The 19366-nt window shown below is 30.6% G+C and overlaps 1 protein-coding gene across 8 annotated transcripts in view; it reads right to left on the bottom strand.

Annotated features, from left to right (window-relative positions):
- Positions 1-19366, bottom strand: part of LOC126743117 (semaphorin-1A) — a 628852-nt gene that overhangs the window by 202747 nt on the left and 406739 nt on the right. For all 8 annotated transcript variants that reach the window (XR_007662785.1, XR_007662786.1, XR_007662787.1 and 5 more), the window contains exon 3: positions 7402-7501. Coding sequence is in view for 2 of the 8 variants with exons in the window: in XM_050450080.1 (XP_050306037.1) it covers positions 7402-7501 (100 nt within the window). In the remaining 6 variants the exon portion in view is untranslated. The remainder of the gene's footprint in view (positions 1-7401; positions 7502-19366) is intronic.

Raw genomic sequence — 19366 nt, 5'->3', positions numbered from 1 at the left:
AGTTATAAGTATATAAGTTTAGCAGAAAACAGGATATTAGTCATTTAAACGTCTGTTTTTTATATTTTGATTTAAATGTGCTGGAGGTATTTATTATCTTTAACTTGACTGGTAATAGGATATCGATTAAGAAGTTTAACTGATGTGTAAGAAAAGCAGTTCTGAGCCATGGCTTTGTTAATTTTGGTTAATTTTTATCACCTTAAGTGACGAATGCCACTTAACAGCGGTCAAAAATCTCTCTTTCTATATAAACCTTTGATTTAATTTTCTTTTGCCTGTAGTATACTCTGGACTTGTCAGCTTGCGACTTTGGTTGCTTCTGAATCATTTCAATTTTTATAGAATTTAAGTTTTAATATGCGGTTAGTTTAAGCTACTCAAATTATATGGTTTTTAGAGGTTTTTTTGAAAAAAATGATTTTATTGGTCCGATTTAATTTAAGTTTGACCTTTGTTGTATTTAGATTTGTTACAAATATAACTATAAGGATTATGATCATTTTTATATATAGATCTCTTTTTAGACGTGATATTTAAGAAAAATATGATTGTAAACCCAGTTTTCAATAATATTTTTCAATTTTCAATCAGTATGTATTTTGTTTTAATTCAATTTAGAAAAAAAACATAATGCAATATACAGAAACATGATTTTTCTATAATAAAATTGACTTTTGGTCTAGTGAAGTATTAGCTAAATCTTGAACTGCAACATATCGCAACTAATTTAACAAGTATAGTCGCTTCGCTCCAATAATTTTGGTCCGTGGGGACCAGTTTGGAACCTTTAGGTCTTGTCTGTGAATCGCTATAAAGAAATTCTTAAAAAAAAAACAAAAATTATCAGGTGTACCAACGTTTATATGCCAAGGAAAGAGATGACCAGTGGTTGGGGTATCATGCTTCAAAGAACCATAATTTGTTATATAGTCGCGTTGTGTGTCAATATACTGTCTTATATTTCAAATATCTGTCAAAATATATTAATTGTATCCTAAATAAAGCCTGAATACCAAATTACAACAGAATCGGACCAATAGCAAAAAAGTAACGGTAGTCACGTGACCTAGGCTGAAACTCAAATGTCAGTTAAGTATCTGTCATAATTTATTAGTTGTATACTAATTAAACCATAAATACCAAATTCAGAAAAAAGTTCTCATAAGGGTTTATTTATTGGAATAGAACAAACGGGATTTTACGTCAATTTTTTTTTATTTTTAAAAGTAATTGTAATAAAATATGAAAATATTTAACAGGAAAAAATTAGTAATAAAAAAACATCAACGAATTGAATCGAAGCTATAGAAGTCGAGATATTAGTAAAAATGTAAAAAAAAAATAAAAGAAATCTCGTTTTTGCCCACGGTACCATTTTTTTTCTTAAAATTATAATCGACAAATCATAATGTAAGCCCTAAGTTGGGAATTTCCAGTAAAAAAAGCCAAGAAAAAAAAATTTTTTTTGCTCCAAAATCGAAAGGGGTATAGCCATGAAAAATTTCGAAAAAACGGTTTTTATTTTTTTCTAAATAAACTATAACTCGGACAACTTTTTGTCTTAAGCAAAAGTTCTAGGAAATGTTACGAGGTATTCGAATGTTAAAACGAATTGATTATAGCTATCACAGAATCGGAGAAAATTGTAAAAAACTATTAATCATAAATATCGAATTATCAAGAGCCCTATGGAAAAATTTCAATTTTTTATTTTTCTATCTTGTACTACTCCAGGATACCTTTCAAAAAGGTTATTATCGATTTGACTCTAAAATGAATAGAAAACCTATTTATTTGCATTTATCGGTTTTCGAACAAAATCCGGCCAAAAATGAAATTTTTTTCAAAACATGCTCCAAATTCAAAAATTTTTTTTTCTGGCTAAAGACCATTCAAAAAGTAATGAAAAAGCTTAATGACAAAATTTTTCAAAATCTATAATAATGCTACAATATTATGAAAGAAGATAAATTCCCTTTAAAGCCTATGTATTCGAACCGATGATTTTTTAATTTTTTTTTAAAGGCAAATTTAAGAAATAATTTAACTAATTAAGATAAAAGGAATAGGGTAATACAAAATATTATCTACAAATATATACATATCAACTTAATATTTAAAAATTTTATAAGAAATCAATAATTGCATCCTAAATAAACCCCAAATTCCAAATTTGAACCCAATCGGATCAATAGCAAAAAAGTTATGGAAGTCACGTGACTTTAAAATTCAATATGTCAAATTTCTGTCATAATTTATTACTTGAATTTTTTTTTTAGTCACTTTTGTTCGCTTATAATAACTCACCCTGTATACGGATCTGGCCCAAAAAGTATACAGCTCCTAAGCCCCCACCGACCCTTATGTCCTAAAAATTTCAAGTCGTTTAAAAGCTTTTTATTTGAGTTCTCGCACCCGGCAGGAATTTGACCCGTTTTTTTATGAATTTTTGACTTTGAGACAGTACCGCTCCGTTTGGTAGTACCGGAAAAAAATATTGTTTACGGATCCATGATTCTCAATGTATTGAGAGACCCTATGCCAAATTTCATCGTTTCGCTAGCCATACAGCCAAAGATATGAATTTTTATTTCCAAAAAAACACGATTTTTCGAGCCCGACCTCGCGTGCATAATATAGTCGCAGACGCTCCTATATAAAAATAAGATAAACCTATAAAATAAATTGATCTGCTTTGTATAATTATTTCTTGATCTGTAAAGCATTAGTTGTCTTATTTTCAGAAATTTCTTGCTAGACAATGGTAATTAATTAAGTAAATAAATTATTTGATAATTCCAGGCAGTTGAGCCATAGATTTTTCGATATTTCAGGCGTTTTAATTAAAATTGTACCTGTAACTGCCTAGACTATTAAATTTATTCATTAATTTAATTCAAATTAAACTATTTTATACTTCTAGGCAGTTGATTTTTCGATATTTTAGGCGTTTTAATTAAAATTTTATCATAACTGCCTGGATTAATTAATTCACTTATTGGAAGTTTATTACTGTGTCATAAAACTGCGTGTGTCTCTATTAATAAAAAAAAATCAGCTGACTGGAATTACCATCAAAGGTTTATCCAAAAAAATTATTTATAACGAACTACACCTTGAATGACTTCTACCTACTCTAACGTCACAGCTGTCAATGTCAGAACTAACAAAATTGTCAATTCTATCAATGTCAAAATATTAATGATTAACGCCCTCCCCTTTCCATATTTTGTCAATCTGCGGAATTAATTTTTCAATGTTTGCTTGATTAAAATAAATTAAATTACACATGGAGTCGAGCATTTATTTAACTATCGTGCGTTGTTTGGGTAATGTTACCAAGGCCTCAGAAAGTCATGGTTACATATCTGGGTCGTTTGGTTGAAAATTCAGAAAAAATATTAAAAAAGTGTGAAATTTGTGTGGGGAAAAAGGTCATGAGTTGGCATTACAAAATCTTAAAAATATTCTTTACAAAGCTCTGTGCTTTCAGTATTTTGAGCCTATGAAGTTGATATTTATTTCAGTAGATGCAGAAGTGACAATCCCAATTCTCGAGGATATACTTAATGAAATAAGGGAAGCATAAAAAAGAACGTTGGAAGTCAACAAATGTATTTAAAGGGCAAATTTACCTTTAAGTTACACATTAGAAAAAAGTATTTATTGCAGATACCTTTAAGTTCAGCTTATGAAAACAATCTTTTTAATGAACATCTAAATTAACAGATCATCCCCATTCATCAACACCTCAACTACTTTATATAGAAGAAACTGTATTTATTGCTTAACTGCTTAATGAAGACATTTACGTGTTAACTGTCAAGATATATAGAATTTAGGACATTTGACAGATCGACTACCTAAAAAATTTAAAGAAAATCTATAAGTCAATTGACTGAAATTATAAAATAATTTAATTTGAACTTAATTAATGAATAAATTTAATAGTCTAGGCAGTTGAGGTGCGATTTTAATTAAAATGCCTAAAAATCTATGGCTCAACTGCCTGGAATTATAAAGTAATTTAATTAAAACTTTATATAGCCTTTGACAATTTTGACAATTCTGACATTGACAGTTGAAGCGCTCACCTCCATATTTACTTTCTTTAATTTTTTTATCAAACACTGAATTATTAGTCCTAAAATTTAACCAAATGCAGAGGGAGGATCGGGTTAACTAATAATGTCAACATTACTTTGACATTTCTGACAAATGACATTTATGGCATTGACAATTTTGACAGTTCCTACGTTAATAGCTTTGACGTTAAAGTACTCGACTCCATGTTTAATTTAATTTAATTTAATCAAGCAAACATTGAAATTTTAATTCCGCAGATTGATAAAATATGGAAGGGGGAGGGCGTTATTCATTAATATTTTGACATTGATAGAATTGACAATTTTGATAGTTCTGACATTGACAGCTGTGACGTTAGAGTAGGTAGAAGTCATTCAAGGTGTAGTTCGTTATAAGTCGTTTTTTTGAATAAATCTGTGATAATAACTCCAGTCAGATGATAAGTAAATTAATGAATCCAGGCAGTTAAGGTACAATTTTAATTAAAATGCCTGAAATATTGAAAAATCTATGGCTCAACTGCCTGGAATTATAAAATAGTTTAATTTGAACTTAATTAATGAAAAAATTTATTAGTCATTGTTGAGATAATAATGAGTAAATTAATTAATCCAGGCAGTTAACGTATTATTTTAATTAAAATCCCTAAAATATTGAAAAATCTATAGCTCAACTACCTGGAATTAACAAATAATTTAATTAAAACTTTATATAGCCTTTGACAACTTTGACAGTTCTGACATTGACGGCTTTGACATTAAAGCGCTCACCTCCATATTTACTTTCATTTATTTTTTTATCAAACACTGAATTATTAGTCCTAAAATTTAACCAAATGTAGAGGGAGGATCGGGTTAACTAATAATGTCAACATTACTTTGACATTTCTGACAAATGACATTTATAGCACTGACAACTTTGACAGTTCCTACGTTAATAGCTTTGACGTTAAAGTACTCGACTCCATGTTTCATTTAATTTAATTTAATCAAGCAAACATTGAAATTTTCATTCCGCAGATCGAAAAAATATGGAAGGGGGAGGGCGTTATTCATTAATATTTTGACATTGAAAGAATTGACAATTTTGATAGTTCTGACATTGATAGCTGTGACGTTAGAGTAGGTAGAAGTCATTCAAGGTTATAAGTCGTTTTTTTGAATAAATCTGTGATAATAACTCCAGTCAGATGATTTTTTTTTATTAATAGAGACACACGTAGTTTTAGTACACAGTAATAAATTTCCAATAAGTAAATTAATGAATCCAGGCAGTTAAGGTAAAATTTTAATTAAAATGCCTGAAATATTGAAAAATCTATGGCTCAACTGCCTGGAATTATAAAATAGTTTAGTTTGAACTTAATTAATGAATAAATTTATTAGTCCAAGCAGTTGAAATAATAATGAGTAAATTAATTAATCCAGGCAGTTAAAGTATAATTTTGATTAAAATTCCTGAAATATTAAAAAAATCTATGGTTCAACTGCCTGGAATTATAAAATAATTTAATTTGAACTTTATAGTCCTTGACAAATTTGACAGTGACAGCTTTGACGTTGAAGCGTCACCTTCATATTTACTTTCATTTATTTTTTATTAAACACTGAATTATAGTAAGTTAAACAAATCATTGTAGATAGACTGCTCAATTGTCTGAAATAATAAAATAATTTAATTTGAACTTAATTAATGAATAAATTTAATAGTCTAGGCAGTTAAGGTACAATTTTAATTAAAATGCCTGAAATATTGAAAAATCTATGGTTTAACTGCCTGGATTTATAAAATAGTTTAATTTGAACTTAATTAATGAATATATTAATTTAATAGTCCAAGCAGTTGAAATAATAATGAGTAAATTAATTAATCTAGACAGTTAAGGTATAATTTTAATTAAAATCCCTGAAATATTGAAAAATCTATGGCTAAACTGCCGGGAATTATAAAATAATTTAATTTGAACTTTAGCTATAAAGTGACAACCTTGACAACTTTGACAGTTCTGACAGTGACAGCTTTGACGTTGAAGCGCTCACCTCCACATTTACCTACTTTCATTTATTTTTTATCAAACACTGAATTATAGTAAATTAAAAAAATAATTGTAGATAGACTGCTTGGAACTACCTCGAATAAAATTAAATATTATGACCAATTAATTGTGTGGAGAAAATCATTCATGTCTTTAAATAAATAACATTAACCTACCTGGAATAAGAAAAATAGATACCTGAAAAAATAATCAAACACTTGTCACAATTAAACTAAGATATTTTAACAACAGTGCCCTAAATCAAAATTTTGCAAGAGTAACTATTTTTTCCAAATTAAATGGAGAATCTAACACTTGACTTCTTATAAAAAAATATTTTATCACCTCGCAGATTTAAGGCAAAGAAGGACCAAGTCCCTCCGTATGTTACGCCACTGACAATTGTTTTTAAAAAATACCTTCTTCAGTAATTGACAATTGACTACTATAACCTGCATTTGAAATTTAATTAAAATTGAGCTGCTAGCTTAAAAGTTATAATAAATAAACAAATAAATATTCTCAACTTTAACACCCTGTATATCTTTATATTATGTAACATACTTTTCACGATAAAAATTACGACCTATTATCCGAAAAGGTGTTTTTTCAAAATAAAACCAATTTATTCAATGATCAAGATTTTTACTATGTAGGCGTAACTGATTAGATTTTTTAAGGAAATTATTGAAAAAAAATTACTCAATTTCAATTCTGGACAATTTAGAATCTGCATTAAATTATGAGATATAATGAATAAAATTATTAGTTAAACCTATTGAAGAGTCCCTAGCTCAATTGCGTGAAATAAGATCTTCAATTTATAATAATTACCATAATTTCATACATTTTCTAATAGTCGAAAAAGCAAATTATTTTTTTAATAATTCAAATTAGCGAAAATGCCTTCTCATTACCCTTGTCCATTAATGCTGACACCCTTTAGGACCCATCTATATTAAAATTATTAAATTTCGCCAGTACAAAGCCACCCTTTATTGCCACCCCGTTCAAACACTAAACCCGCCCCCATTTCAACTCAGATAAAACTAAAAGCTTGCACGGTTTCGTTTCGAAACGTATATCCCGTTTCCGAAAGGGTTTATCTCTGGGGGCAGATGGTCAAATAAGGGCCACTTAAAGCGCCCTGCTAGCCCTAATGCTGAAAATGCATTTTCGCTGTTATTTTTATACTTTGCATATTTACGTTCCTCGTGCTCCTTTTTTTAGCTACTTTTAAGGCGATACATTGTTTATGAGGGGGTGTTAGTTCTTACCTGCCGCCCACCAGAAGGGATTCCCCATCCCTTAACACTAATCTGAAGTAGTCCGTGTGGGTGTCGTTGCCTACGAAGCGATGGAGATCATCTTCGGCACCTGAAATGTAATATTTAGATTAGTGCCAGTCGTATACATTTAAGTTATGCATGTAAAAGTGTAAAAAAAAACTAGGAGTTTATTTAAAAGGTGCTTGTTTAAATCTCTCCACTTTGGCGCCTTATAGTCTCGACAGCAGCTTCCTTCGGTAATTAATTCTTCTTTAAATCGGGATCCCCGGCTACAAAAAGCCCGAACTGAAGCGTATTAGGCTTTTCACTTAACAGCTTTCAATCCTTTTGCGCTCAAAAACGATCTCGGAACGAAAATTTCGCTTAATAAAATTGATTATCCTTTCGAAGGCAGTCGAAATGGCTTATCGAGTTCTTAAATAATAAAAAAAACGGGCTTTTAACGGATAAATATGTGGATTGAGGAGGGAAGAGGTTCGAGGCGCAGTTGATTGCCTGCAAATGTTTTCTTAAATTTTAATTTACGGTAATTGGAATGAAAAATACTGGTGTATGATTTTTGTGTTAAATTCCGGATAGTTTACTCTCTCTGTAACTGCCTGGAGTAAATTGAAAAACAAACATTTATACAGTGAATTTTAGATATATTTTTGCCTGGAATCTGTTTGTCAACTACCTGGCTCAAATGCTGATTTATGAAATCTAAAATAAACTTAATAAAAATACGATATTTCTTAAATTCCACACAGTTTCCTCTTTCAACTTCCTAGACTGAATTTTAATTTGCGAAATCTGGAATAAATTTAAAAAATATGTCATGGGTCCCATCTGAAAAAATAGCTAATTAATGAAAAAAGGAATTTTAAGAGATAAAAAAAGCTTATTCATAAAAAAATTAATTAAAAAAAAACCAATTGATGTAGAAGAATCTTTTCTGAAAAATAATATAGTGACTGTTTTTTGAATAGTTTATTTACCATTTTAATGATTAAAATTCATCAAAGGAATAGGAAATCCTAAATAAATCTAAAATACCCGGATTGGATGATTATTGATGGTTTTTCAACTGCCTGGAATAAACTATATATTATTAATTCCTGTAATCTGGTATAAATTAAAAAAAAACTGTATAGGCCCTTTTTTACATTTCAAGCATTTTGATGCCCAGAATTTCCTTATTACTTGCCTGGAATGAAGTCGAATTTATGAAATCTGAAGTAAATTTAAAAAAAAAGAGATTTTTTCTTTAAGTGCCTGGAAAAAATGCTATTTTATTAAATATGGAATAAAAGCATTTACAACCAAAAAATAAAACGCTTTAAGCACCATTTTAAGTATTCTATTTACCATTGTTAGGGTTAAGACTGTTATTTTCCACTATTTAGAAAATCTTAAGCTGGTCCAGAATATCAAAAATCAAATATTTGCCAGTTTTTATGAAAATTATTATTTTTTGATCGATCAAAAGAAGAATAACTGGGTTTAAAAAATGTAATAATTTTTTAGATGTTCTAAAAAGGTGGTTACTCCTTTTTGATTTTTTAAAATATTTTAGAGATTGTAAGATTAAAAGTATTTTATATAAAAATTACAAAAGTTTCAAATTTCAAATTTTATGAATTCTTTTAAAATTATTGAAAATTTTTAAAGGAGATATTTAGTTCAGTTTTTAGTCAGAAATCTCGTTTTTGTGCCTTCGATTTTTTAGCTGTAACTTACAGTTTTTCCAAATAAATTTTTAAGCAGAATTTCTATGGGTTCATAAAATTTTATTTATTATTTGAAAATGTTACTTTTATATAATTTTTTTCCATTTTACAGCAAAAAAATTGTTTTTTTAAATTTCTTGCAATTTTTTTTGAATTTAAAGCTTTTCTAAAAATATACACAAAGTAAAAAAAAAATCTTATATTTTGTATGGGTTCTTATGACAATTATACTTTTCGATTTTTTCTGTCTTCCAGAGACGCCATTTTTTGGAATCTGTGATTTTTGTATAAAAAATGTAAATTTTTTATAAATTTTTTAGATTCTTATAAAAAATATTTTTTAAATAATGAAAGGAAAAATTTCAAGTTTGTAAAATTGTTTAAAATTTACAGTTTTTGTGACTTTTTTAAATATTCCAGGAGTTCTAAAAACGTGAACGTCAATTTTCTAAAAATTTTCAATATTTTACAAGCCAATATTAACAACAAATTTACACACAATTTTACATAAGTTTTCTATTTTTTTTTTAAATATTCGAGAATTTTTAAAAACATGCATAGTGTCTTTGAAATATACTCACATATTGTTAACATTAATTTTCTATTAATTTTGCAGTATTCTGAACGTTCAAATATTTCAGAAATTTTAAAAATGTGTATACAGTGGTGGCCAAATGTATGGAAACCTTTAATAAAATCATAATAATTGTTTACTACAAGCTGTTTAACGGTACGATTTTGTTTGAGTAAAGACAGGCATCATGCCTAAGTATAAATACTTATCTAGTGATTTAAAAAGTAAAATAGATGAACTATATCAGAAGGGTTATAAACAAATTGAAAATTTAAACATTTTAAAAGGCACTGTTTTTGGTTAAACAAAAACTGGTTAAATGAACAGAGCATTGCTTTAATGGATGGCCTTCACAGTCTCCAGATATGAATTCCATAGAGAATTTATGGGATCATTTGTACTGGAAGATTCGAAACTGTGGGAAATACTGCAAACTGAGTGGGCTGCCATTTCCAGTGAAGACTGTGCAAGACCTGTCGATTCTATGCCACGAAGATGTAGAGAAGTAATGAATTCGGAGGGATATGCCACAAAATATTAGCAGATTTTTATTTAGATGTAATTTATATAAATAACTTTCTTCAGTTTCCAAACTTTTGGCCAAGAAAATATTAATTTTATTTCATTTTCTTTTTATAATACGTTTAATTTCAAATTAATATGTTAAGTTAGGTAATATATTATATATACTTTATCACAATATGAGTAACTTTATTATACTTCCTGGCTTCTTAAAAAAAAAGACAAATTAAAAGAGTTTCCATACTTTTGGCCACTACTGTAGTTTGTTTAAAAAATATTACACTTTGTAATGAAATGTTAATAATTTCTTTAGGAATATTCACACTAGATTTATACACAAGTATGCGCAACAGTTTTTTAAATTTTTGAATATTCCAGGAGTTTTAAGAATGTCAATATTTTCATTGGCAAATATTTATAATATATTTAATTTTTTCAAATTTACAGTTTTTTAAATAGTCCAGTAATAAATTAGATATTAACGACAAAACCAGCTGTCATTCATGCGCATTATTTTGAAAAAAAAAAACGATTTTTGAAATTGATGTCTTACTGGTAAGTTGTGTGGGGTGGGTGGGGGGCTAAGGACAGGGTTAATCAAAAACGTTTTTTTTTGAAGAAAATAATTGAATAAAAAAAATGCTTTTTAAGATATTTATAGATGATAAAAAAAATCTGTAGTTTTTGATATTAACGACGAAACCAGCTATTATTCACGCATATTATTTTGGAAAAAAAAACGATTTTTTTAAACAATTTTTTATTGGTAAGTTGTGTGGGGTGGGTGGGGGGCTAAGGGTAGAGTTAATAAAAAAGGTTTTTTTTTTGCAGACAATAATTGCCTAAGAAAAAAATGCTGTTTAAGGTAATTATAGGTAACAAAAATCTATAGTTTTTGTATCTATACTTTTCTCACATAACCTTAGGGTTTACAACAAAGTACTTTTTACTTACAATTCTGCCACTAAACTACTTACCAGAATCCCAAATTACATAAGTTAAACAAAAATAAATATTTCTAAATTATTAACCCTTACTGCTAATAATATACAGTGCACTATTGTATTAAAAATACTGTGTGCGCACTCTTATCCTAAATAACAAAAATCTCATGAGGTCAAGCTATTGATATACAATTGCAAATTAAAAAAAAAATATATAATGTTAAGACACTCCGTAAAGAAACAACACATATCCAAAAAGACAAAAGGAAAAAATGTCAATGAATACCATAGAAGAAAAAAGTAAACGAAAAAGATAATTCAATTAATTTAAAACAAATACTATAAATTATGATCATTCTCTGCTATAATCCATTTAATTATTTCTCTAAAGAAAAACTCAAGAACACTAATTGCTTAAAACTAAACAAAGACTTAAAAAATAAAATTTATTTTAGAATTTTTTTTTTAATAAAAAATATATATGTATCGTACCCTATAGATGCCATTAATACAAATTAAATTTTTTCTTATATGTCAAAAATGCCCACTAATGGACATCAACACATCAGCAAATTAAAAAAAATATATCTACAATAGTAGTAAAGATATTTAACAAAAAGAACATTTTTTCCTTATTTTTTGATCGAGAATTACCCTATAAAGTTTGTTGAAAAAGTTCCTGAACATCCGGTAAGCTTAAATAGATAATACTAAATTCCTCAACGTATAATAGGCCGACATTATATCGCATATTTATCGTTTCAGTACAACCAAAAATGTACACCAAAAATTAACGTTTACTTAACTATTGTATGTTGCTTGAAAGTATATAACCTAAAGTCGATCGGACATTTGGATTCATGGCGGCGCACTATTTATGGCCCCCGGTATAAAAATCGAATGTGTTCGTCAATTCGTCCGATTACGTGAGAAGAATTGCGAAGAAACGGAACGAAGTCAAATTTTAGTTTACGGCCCAATGGACCGTGCAAGTTGTTAGGACGAAGAGGTTGTTTGTTGCCACGTTGAAAAATAAAGGTGGGTGATACAAGAACCGTTGGATTTTATTGGTATAGTTCACTCAAAGATATTTTCACTGCAATAAAACCCTAATTATTTGTTTGGGACATAAAAGTAGATAAAAATAAATTATATTTGTGGCCAGAACCGGATTAGAAATTTAATGAAATTATTAACTAGGGATGATGCCAATGGCAGAAAATGTAGATATGTGTATTATACCTTATACCTGAGTGAATTTACCTTGACGAAATTTTGTACGACACTCATGATACTATACAAAAGAGATGGAGGAACTCCTTAAAAAATGCAACACCAACGCACCCTCAAATAAAGGGAAATTTCCATTTAATATATTTTTTTCCATTTACATTTATGTACGACAATTTTTTTTTTAAAAAGAGTCATTTTTATATAAACATTTTAATTATTGTATTAAAAAAAAAAGTAAAAATTCTCTAGATTTTGGTAATTTTCAAAATAAAATAAAAATAGTAAAAAATGTGACTTTTGGCGCCCAACGTGAGCACGTTTCTTTCTTTTTAAAATTATTAGGTCCAGCTGTAGAATGAAAAAACCCAAACTTTGAAGACCGATATCTCGGCCTCTATAGGAGCTATCGGGAAAATTCCAACGGTTTTGTCTTAGTTTCGTCGTTCTGAATCCAACGAGACCATTCGCAAGGCCGTAGCTTTTACGATAGCCGAGATATGGCATTTTTAATGCCTATTTTTGGCCTCAAAAACGGACGTCGAAAATGACTTTTTCAGGATTTTCAAAGTGCTCTCATTCCCTTAGTTCTGCTCGGATCCTGTTATAACCCGGTGTTTTCGTAATCTAGGTGACCCAAATAAGACGCTGGTATACTTAGTTTGATTTCGAAAAAAATCAATTTTTGGTGAAAAAATTCGATACGGGGGGGTATACCCGAAAAATGAAAAAACCCAAACTTTGAAGGTCGGTATCTCGGCTTCTATGAAAGCTATCGGGAAAATTCCAACGGTTTTGTCTTAGTTTCGTCGTTCTGAATCCAACGAGACCATCCGCAAGGTCGTAGCTTTTACGCTAGCCGAGATATGGCATTTTTGATGCCCATTTTTAGCCTCAAAAACGGACGTCGAAAACGACTTTTTCAGGATTTTCAAAGTGCTCTCATTCCCTTAGTTCTGCTCGGATCCTGTTATAACCCGGTGTTTTCGTAATCTAGGTGACCCAAATAAGACGCTGGTATACTTAGTTTGATTTCGAAAAAAATCAATTTTTGGTGAAAAAATTCGATACGGGGGGGTATACCCGAAAAATGAAAAAATCCAAACTTTGAAGGTCGGTATCTCGGCTTCTATGAAAGCTATCGGGAAAATTCCAACGGTTTTGTCTTAGTTTCGTCGTTCTGAATCCAACGAGACCACCCACAAGGTCGTAGCTTTTACGATAGCCAAGATATGGCATTTTTGATGCCCATTTTTGGCCTCAAAAACGGACGTCGAAAATGACTTTTTCAGGATTTTCAAAGTGCTCTCATTCCCTTAGTTCTGCTCGGATCCTGTTATAACCCGGTGTTTTCGTAATCTAGGTGACCCAAATAAGACGCTGGTATACTTAGTTTGATTTCGAAAAAAATCAATTTTTAATGAAAAAATTCGATACGGGGGGGTATACCCGAAAAATGAAAAAACCCAAACTTTGAAGGTCGGTATCTCGACTTCTATGGAAGCTATCGGGAAAATTCCAACGGTTTTGTCTTAGTTTCGTCATTCTAAATCCAACGAGACCATCCGCAAGGTCGTAGCTTTTACGATAGCCGAGATATAGCATTTTTGATGCCCATTTTAGGCCTCAAAAACGGACGTCGAAAACGACTTTTTCCGGATTTTCAAAGTGCTCTCATTCCCTTAGTTCTGCTCGGATCCTGTTATAACCCGATGTTTTCGTAATCTAGGTGACCCAAATAAGACGCTGGTATACTTAGTTTGATTTCGAAAAAAATCAATTTTTGGTGAAAAAATTCGATACGGGGGGGTATACCCGAAAAATGAAAAAACCCAAACTTTGAAGGTCGGTATCTCGGCTTCTATGAAAGCTATCGGGAAAATTCCAACGGTTTTGTCTTAGTTTCGTCATTGTGAATCCAACGAGACCTTCCGCAAGGTCGTAGCTTTTACGATAGACGAGATATAGCATTTTTGATGCCCATTTTTGGCCTCAAAAACGGACGTCAAAAACGAGTTTTTTAGGATTTTCAAAGTGCTCTCATTCCCTTAGTTCTGCTCGGATCCTGTTATAACCCGGTGTTTTCGTAATCTAGGTGACCCAAATAAGACGCTGGTATACTTAGTTTGATTTCGAAAAAAATCAATTTTTGGTGAAAAAATTCGATACGGGGGGGTATACCCGAAAAATGAAAAAACCCAAACTTTGAAGGTCGGTATCTCGGCTTCTATGAAAGCTATCGGGAAAATTCCAACGGTTTTGTCTTAGTTTCGTCATTCTAAATCCAACGAGACCATCCGCAAGGTCGTAGCTTTTACGATAGCCGAGATATGGCATTTTTGATGCCTATTTTTGGCCTCAAAAACGGACGTCGAAAACGACTTTTTCAGGATTTTCAAAGTGCTCTCATTCCCTTAGTTCTGCTCGGATCCTGTTATAACCCGATGTTTTCGTAATCTAGGTGACCCAAATAAGACGCTGGTATACTTAGTTTGATTTCGAAAAAAATCAATTTTTGGTGAAAAAATTCGATACGGGGGGGTATACCCGAAAAATGAAAAAACCCAAACTTTGAAGGTCGGTATCTCGGCTTCTATGAAAGCTATCGGGAAAATTCCAACGGTTTTGTCTTAGTTTCGTCATTCTAAATCCAACGAGACCATCCGCAAGGTCGTAGCTTTTACGATAGCCGAGATATGGCATTTTTGATGCCTATTTTTGGCCTCAAAAACGGACGTCGAAAACGACTTTTTCAGGATTTTCAAAGTGCTCTCATTCCCTTAGTTCTGCTCGGATTCTGTTATAACCCGGTGTTTTCGTAATCTAGGTGACCCAAATAAGACGCTGGTATACTTAGTTTGATTTCGAAAAAAATCAATTTTTGGTGAAAAAATTCGATACGGGGGGGTATACCCGAAAAATGAAAAAACCCAAACTTTGAAGGTCGGTATCTCGGCTTCTATGAAAGCTATCGGGAAAATTCCAACGGTTTTGTCTTAGTTTCGTCATTCTAAATCCAACGAGACCATCCGCAAGGTTGTAGCTTTTACGATAGCCGAGATATGGCATTTTTGATGCCTATTTTTGGCCTCAAAAACGGACGTCGAAAACGACTTTTTCAGGATTTTCAAAGTGCTCTCATTCCCTTAGTTCTGCTCGGATTCTGTTATAACCCGGTGTTTTCGTAATCTAGGTGACCCAAATAAGACGCTGGTATACTTAGTTTCATTTCGAAAAAAATCAATTTTTGGTGAAAAAATTCGATACGGGGGGGTATACCCGAAAAATGAAAAAACCCAAACTTTGAAGGTCGGTATCTCGGCTTCTATGAAAGCTATCGGGAAAATTCCAACGGTTTTGTCTTAGTTTCGTCATTCTAAATCCAACGAGACCATCCGCAAGGTCGTAGCTTTTACGATAACCGAGATATGGCATTTTTGATGCCCATTTAGGGCCTCGAAAACGGACGTCGAAAACGACTTTTTCAGGATTTTCAAAGTGCTCTCATTTCCTTAGTTCTGCTCGGATCCTGTTATAACCCGGTGTTTTCGTAATCTAGGTGACCCAAATAAGACGCTGGTATACTTAGTTTGATTTCGAAAAAAATCAATTTTTGGTAGAAAAATTCGATACGGGGGGGTATACCAGGGAAAAAATGAGATAATAGAGACAAAATATAAAGACCACACTTTGGGTGAGAGGGTAGTTTTACATATGACTGAGGAGGAAAGAGGTAAAAAAAGTTGGTTTACTTCGATAACTATTACACCACGATAAAGTTGTTGGAAATCTTACGTGGTCAAGATATATTTGGGTGTGGTACAATTAGAAATAATAGGAAAGGTTTACCTAAAAATATGACGTCTGATAAGATGTTGGAACGAGGGGCAGCAGATATGATGGTATCTAACACCGATATCACATATTTTAAATATGAGGCCTCAAATTTTCATGGCACAGAAGAAACCATCATACAGAGAAAAGATAAAACTGGAAAAAATGTGACATAACTGCACCATGTGCAGTAAAGGATTATAACAAAGATATGGGAGGGGTTGATCATGCAGATCGATTGCGGTACTGTTATTCAATTGACAGACGTTAAAAAAAATGGTCGCACCGTTTATTTTGGGCTATGTTTGAAATTACATTTGTTAACAGCTACAATGTATCCAAGCACTTTTTAGATTTAGGTTCTAGCAAAGATTTGCTCACATTTAGGAGAGATTTAACGAGAGATAAGGAAACAAACACTAAAGTTTAATTTGTCTATTATTGCCCTAAAATTGTGTTTCTCTAATTTGTTCATAAAAACATTAGTTCCTTGCTATCCTAATAAATCCTTAAATCTTACAGTATATGCATAAACACTTTTTCTCACAAAACGTGCATCATATACAATTAAATTACCGTCTTATTATAGTATTATAACGCCTATTTATAAAGACTCTTTTTCTTAAAAAATGTGCATCATAGACGGATAAATCATCGTCTTATTATAGTATTATATCGTCTATTTATCAAGACTTTTTTCTGACAAAACGTGCATCATAGACGGTTAAATTACCGTCTATTTATGAAGACTTTTTTTGATAAAACGTGCATCATAAACGATTAAATTATCGCCAAAAAAAAACCCCTATTTCAAAAGTCTCCGTTGTATAATTGACGTTAAACCACAAAACTCGAAAAGGAACCAATTAAAATATTGAAATTAAAACACAAAACCCTACTTTAATCCGAAAACCTATTAGGATTTAAAATTTAATAACCGCCGCGCGATATCGTTTACTCAACCGTATTTTCCGAGGAAACTTTTAAGCCAGAACATTTGCCAATAATAATATTTGCTTTCGGTAAGCAAACTAATGAAACTGCGGGGAAACTTGTAAACAAAAGTTTTATGACGGTTATAACGATCGGAAAACCGGGTGATAGAGGGCGGAGAGAGAGAGAGAGAGCAAGGGCTTTTGTCAGAAATTAAATTTTTACCGTTTCGCTATTAAGTTACTTTTGTTATTTTATGACAGCGTACGTACAATGAAAATACTTTTTATTGTCCGATATGTATTTTATTTTTTAAAAATATTGACGATCCATGCGATGATGTATGCGTATAATGTTTTTTTTGTTATGGAGCCTGCACGGTTTGATATTTGAATTATTGAGGCGAAAATTGAACAATTTTATAGGGAAACAAGAGCGCTGAATATTAATGCCTTTTTTGGGTTTTACGTTGGATTTTTTTTAATATAATATGTTTATTTTTTATAACAAATTATTTATTTATTGAGGTGGATGTAGTTGTGAAATTTAATTGTACGTTCATATCGACCATAGAAATGGATTCAGTAAGCGGACCTTATATTAAATATTTAATAAAATATTATTTAGTTATTTAAGGGGGATAGTAATATAATTATCGTTTTTGTATTAAATCAATGATATTATATTTAAAAAAAAATCAATACAATTTAGGAAAAATAAATGCAAACATATCAAGAAAACACAAATTTATAAGGACCAAAATTAACTTGTATCTTATCGATTAAAGTTATGCATTTGAACGAATCAAAATATAATGAAATTATGTTCTAAGATGAATAATCAACGTAATAAACATATAATAACAAATCTATAGTGTCAAAAGCTTTTGACAAATCTACAAAACTACCAATAGGTAGTTGTAGCTAGGCATCTTGTGTCGACTTACAAAAAAAAGCAAAAAAACTAATCTAAGGTAGAAAAAAACAAAATGTCAATCGTATCCATTAAAGTTACGCATTGAAATATAAAAAAATACCTGTTGGAAACAATATGATAACTGAACACATTTTAACAAAATTACGCTTGTGTTAGCGTAATACGGTAAATGCATTATAGTATATTTTAAATGACCGGAAAAATGTTAAAAAATACGTATTTGTCAAAAAGTTCCTACTCTAAGTTTTTAAATAACTTAAGACAGAAAAAGCTTAATTACTTGAATTAAGTTTCAGTATATAATTCGAATATATCCAGTACGTTCCTCGAACAAATTTTTTCAAGGAATGTTAACGGCATTTTCCCTTTGGTTTTATCGGGTTTATAGTGAAAAGTTTCCGCTGACAACCCCTTAAACATCCATTAAGCCGTACCAGATTTATCACTTTACGAAAGTCATGGTATATAGGTAAAATATCCGTAGGTAATGCGTTTTTTAAACCGCAAGAGAGATTCCTTTATTCGGGTCGACACGAAACCGATTTCACTTGTCAACGATGAAACGGTTTAAATTCGCATTTAAATTTCTTCACCGATTTATGGATAGAAAAAGAACGGTGGCGTATACGCGTGTATTTAGGGTCTTTCTCCCCTTGTCTGCTTCCTTTTTTATTGTTTTATTAAATTTACAAGCGATTTGTCGTAAAGATCGAGGTGGATGTTCGGATATACATGTTTTGCTGCAATATTGAATCGATTAATTACCAAAGGAGCGAAGTAATTAGAAAACACTGTCCTTTGGAAAATTTTTCAAAAACTAAATGTTCACTTATTCAGGATTTTCTTAAAAAGTATTTTTTTCTCAGGTAATTATTTTTTGCAAATAAAACGATTTTTATTAAGGGTACGCTTAGCCCCCCACCCACCCCACACTACTTACCAGTAAGAAATTGTTTTCAAAAATCATTGTTTTCTAGAATAATATGCATGAATAAAATCTGGTTTCGTAATTAATATCCAACCTAATAACACAGTTTGTTTATTTAAATTTTATATAATATTATATATATGTATATTTATAAATATTTAATACAAAAGCAATGCTATTAGATTCGATATTATAAACAGTGATTTTTTAAAAAAATTTCTTATTGGACAAATATTTGGGGTGGGTGGGGGTATAAGGGTTGCGTTGAAGAAAAATAATTTTATATATATTTTGCAGAAAATATATATTCAATATTTAATTTATCAACACTGTTTATTTAAAT

This window comes from Anthonomus grandis, chromosome 12 (genome assembly GCF_022605725.1).
Source record: "Anthonomus grandis grandis chromosome 12, icAntGran1.3, whole genome shotgun sequence".
Lineage (NCBI taxonomy): Eukaryota > Metazoa > Arthropoda > Insecta > Coleoptera > Curculionidae > Anthonomus > Anthonomus grandis.
This window is presented reverse-complemented; position numbering and strand designations above follow the sequence as displayed.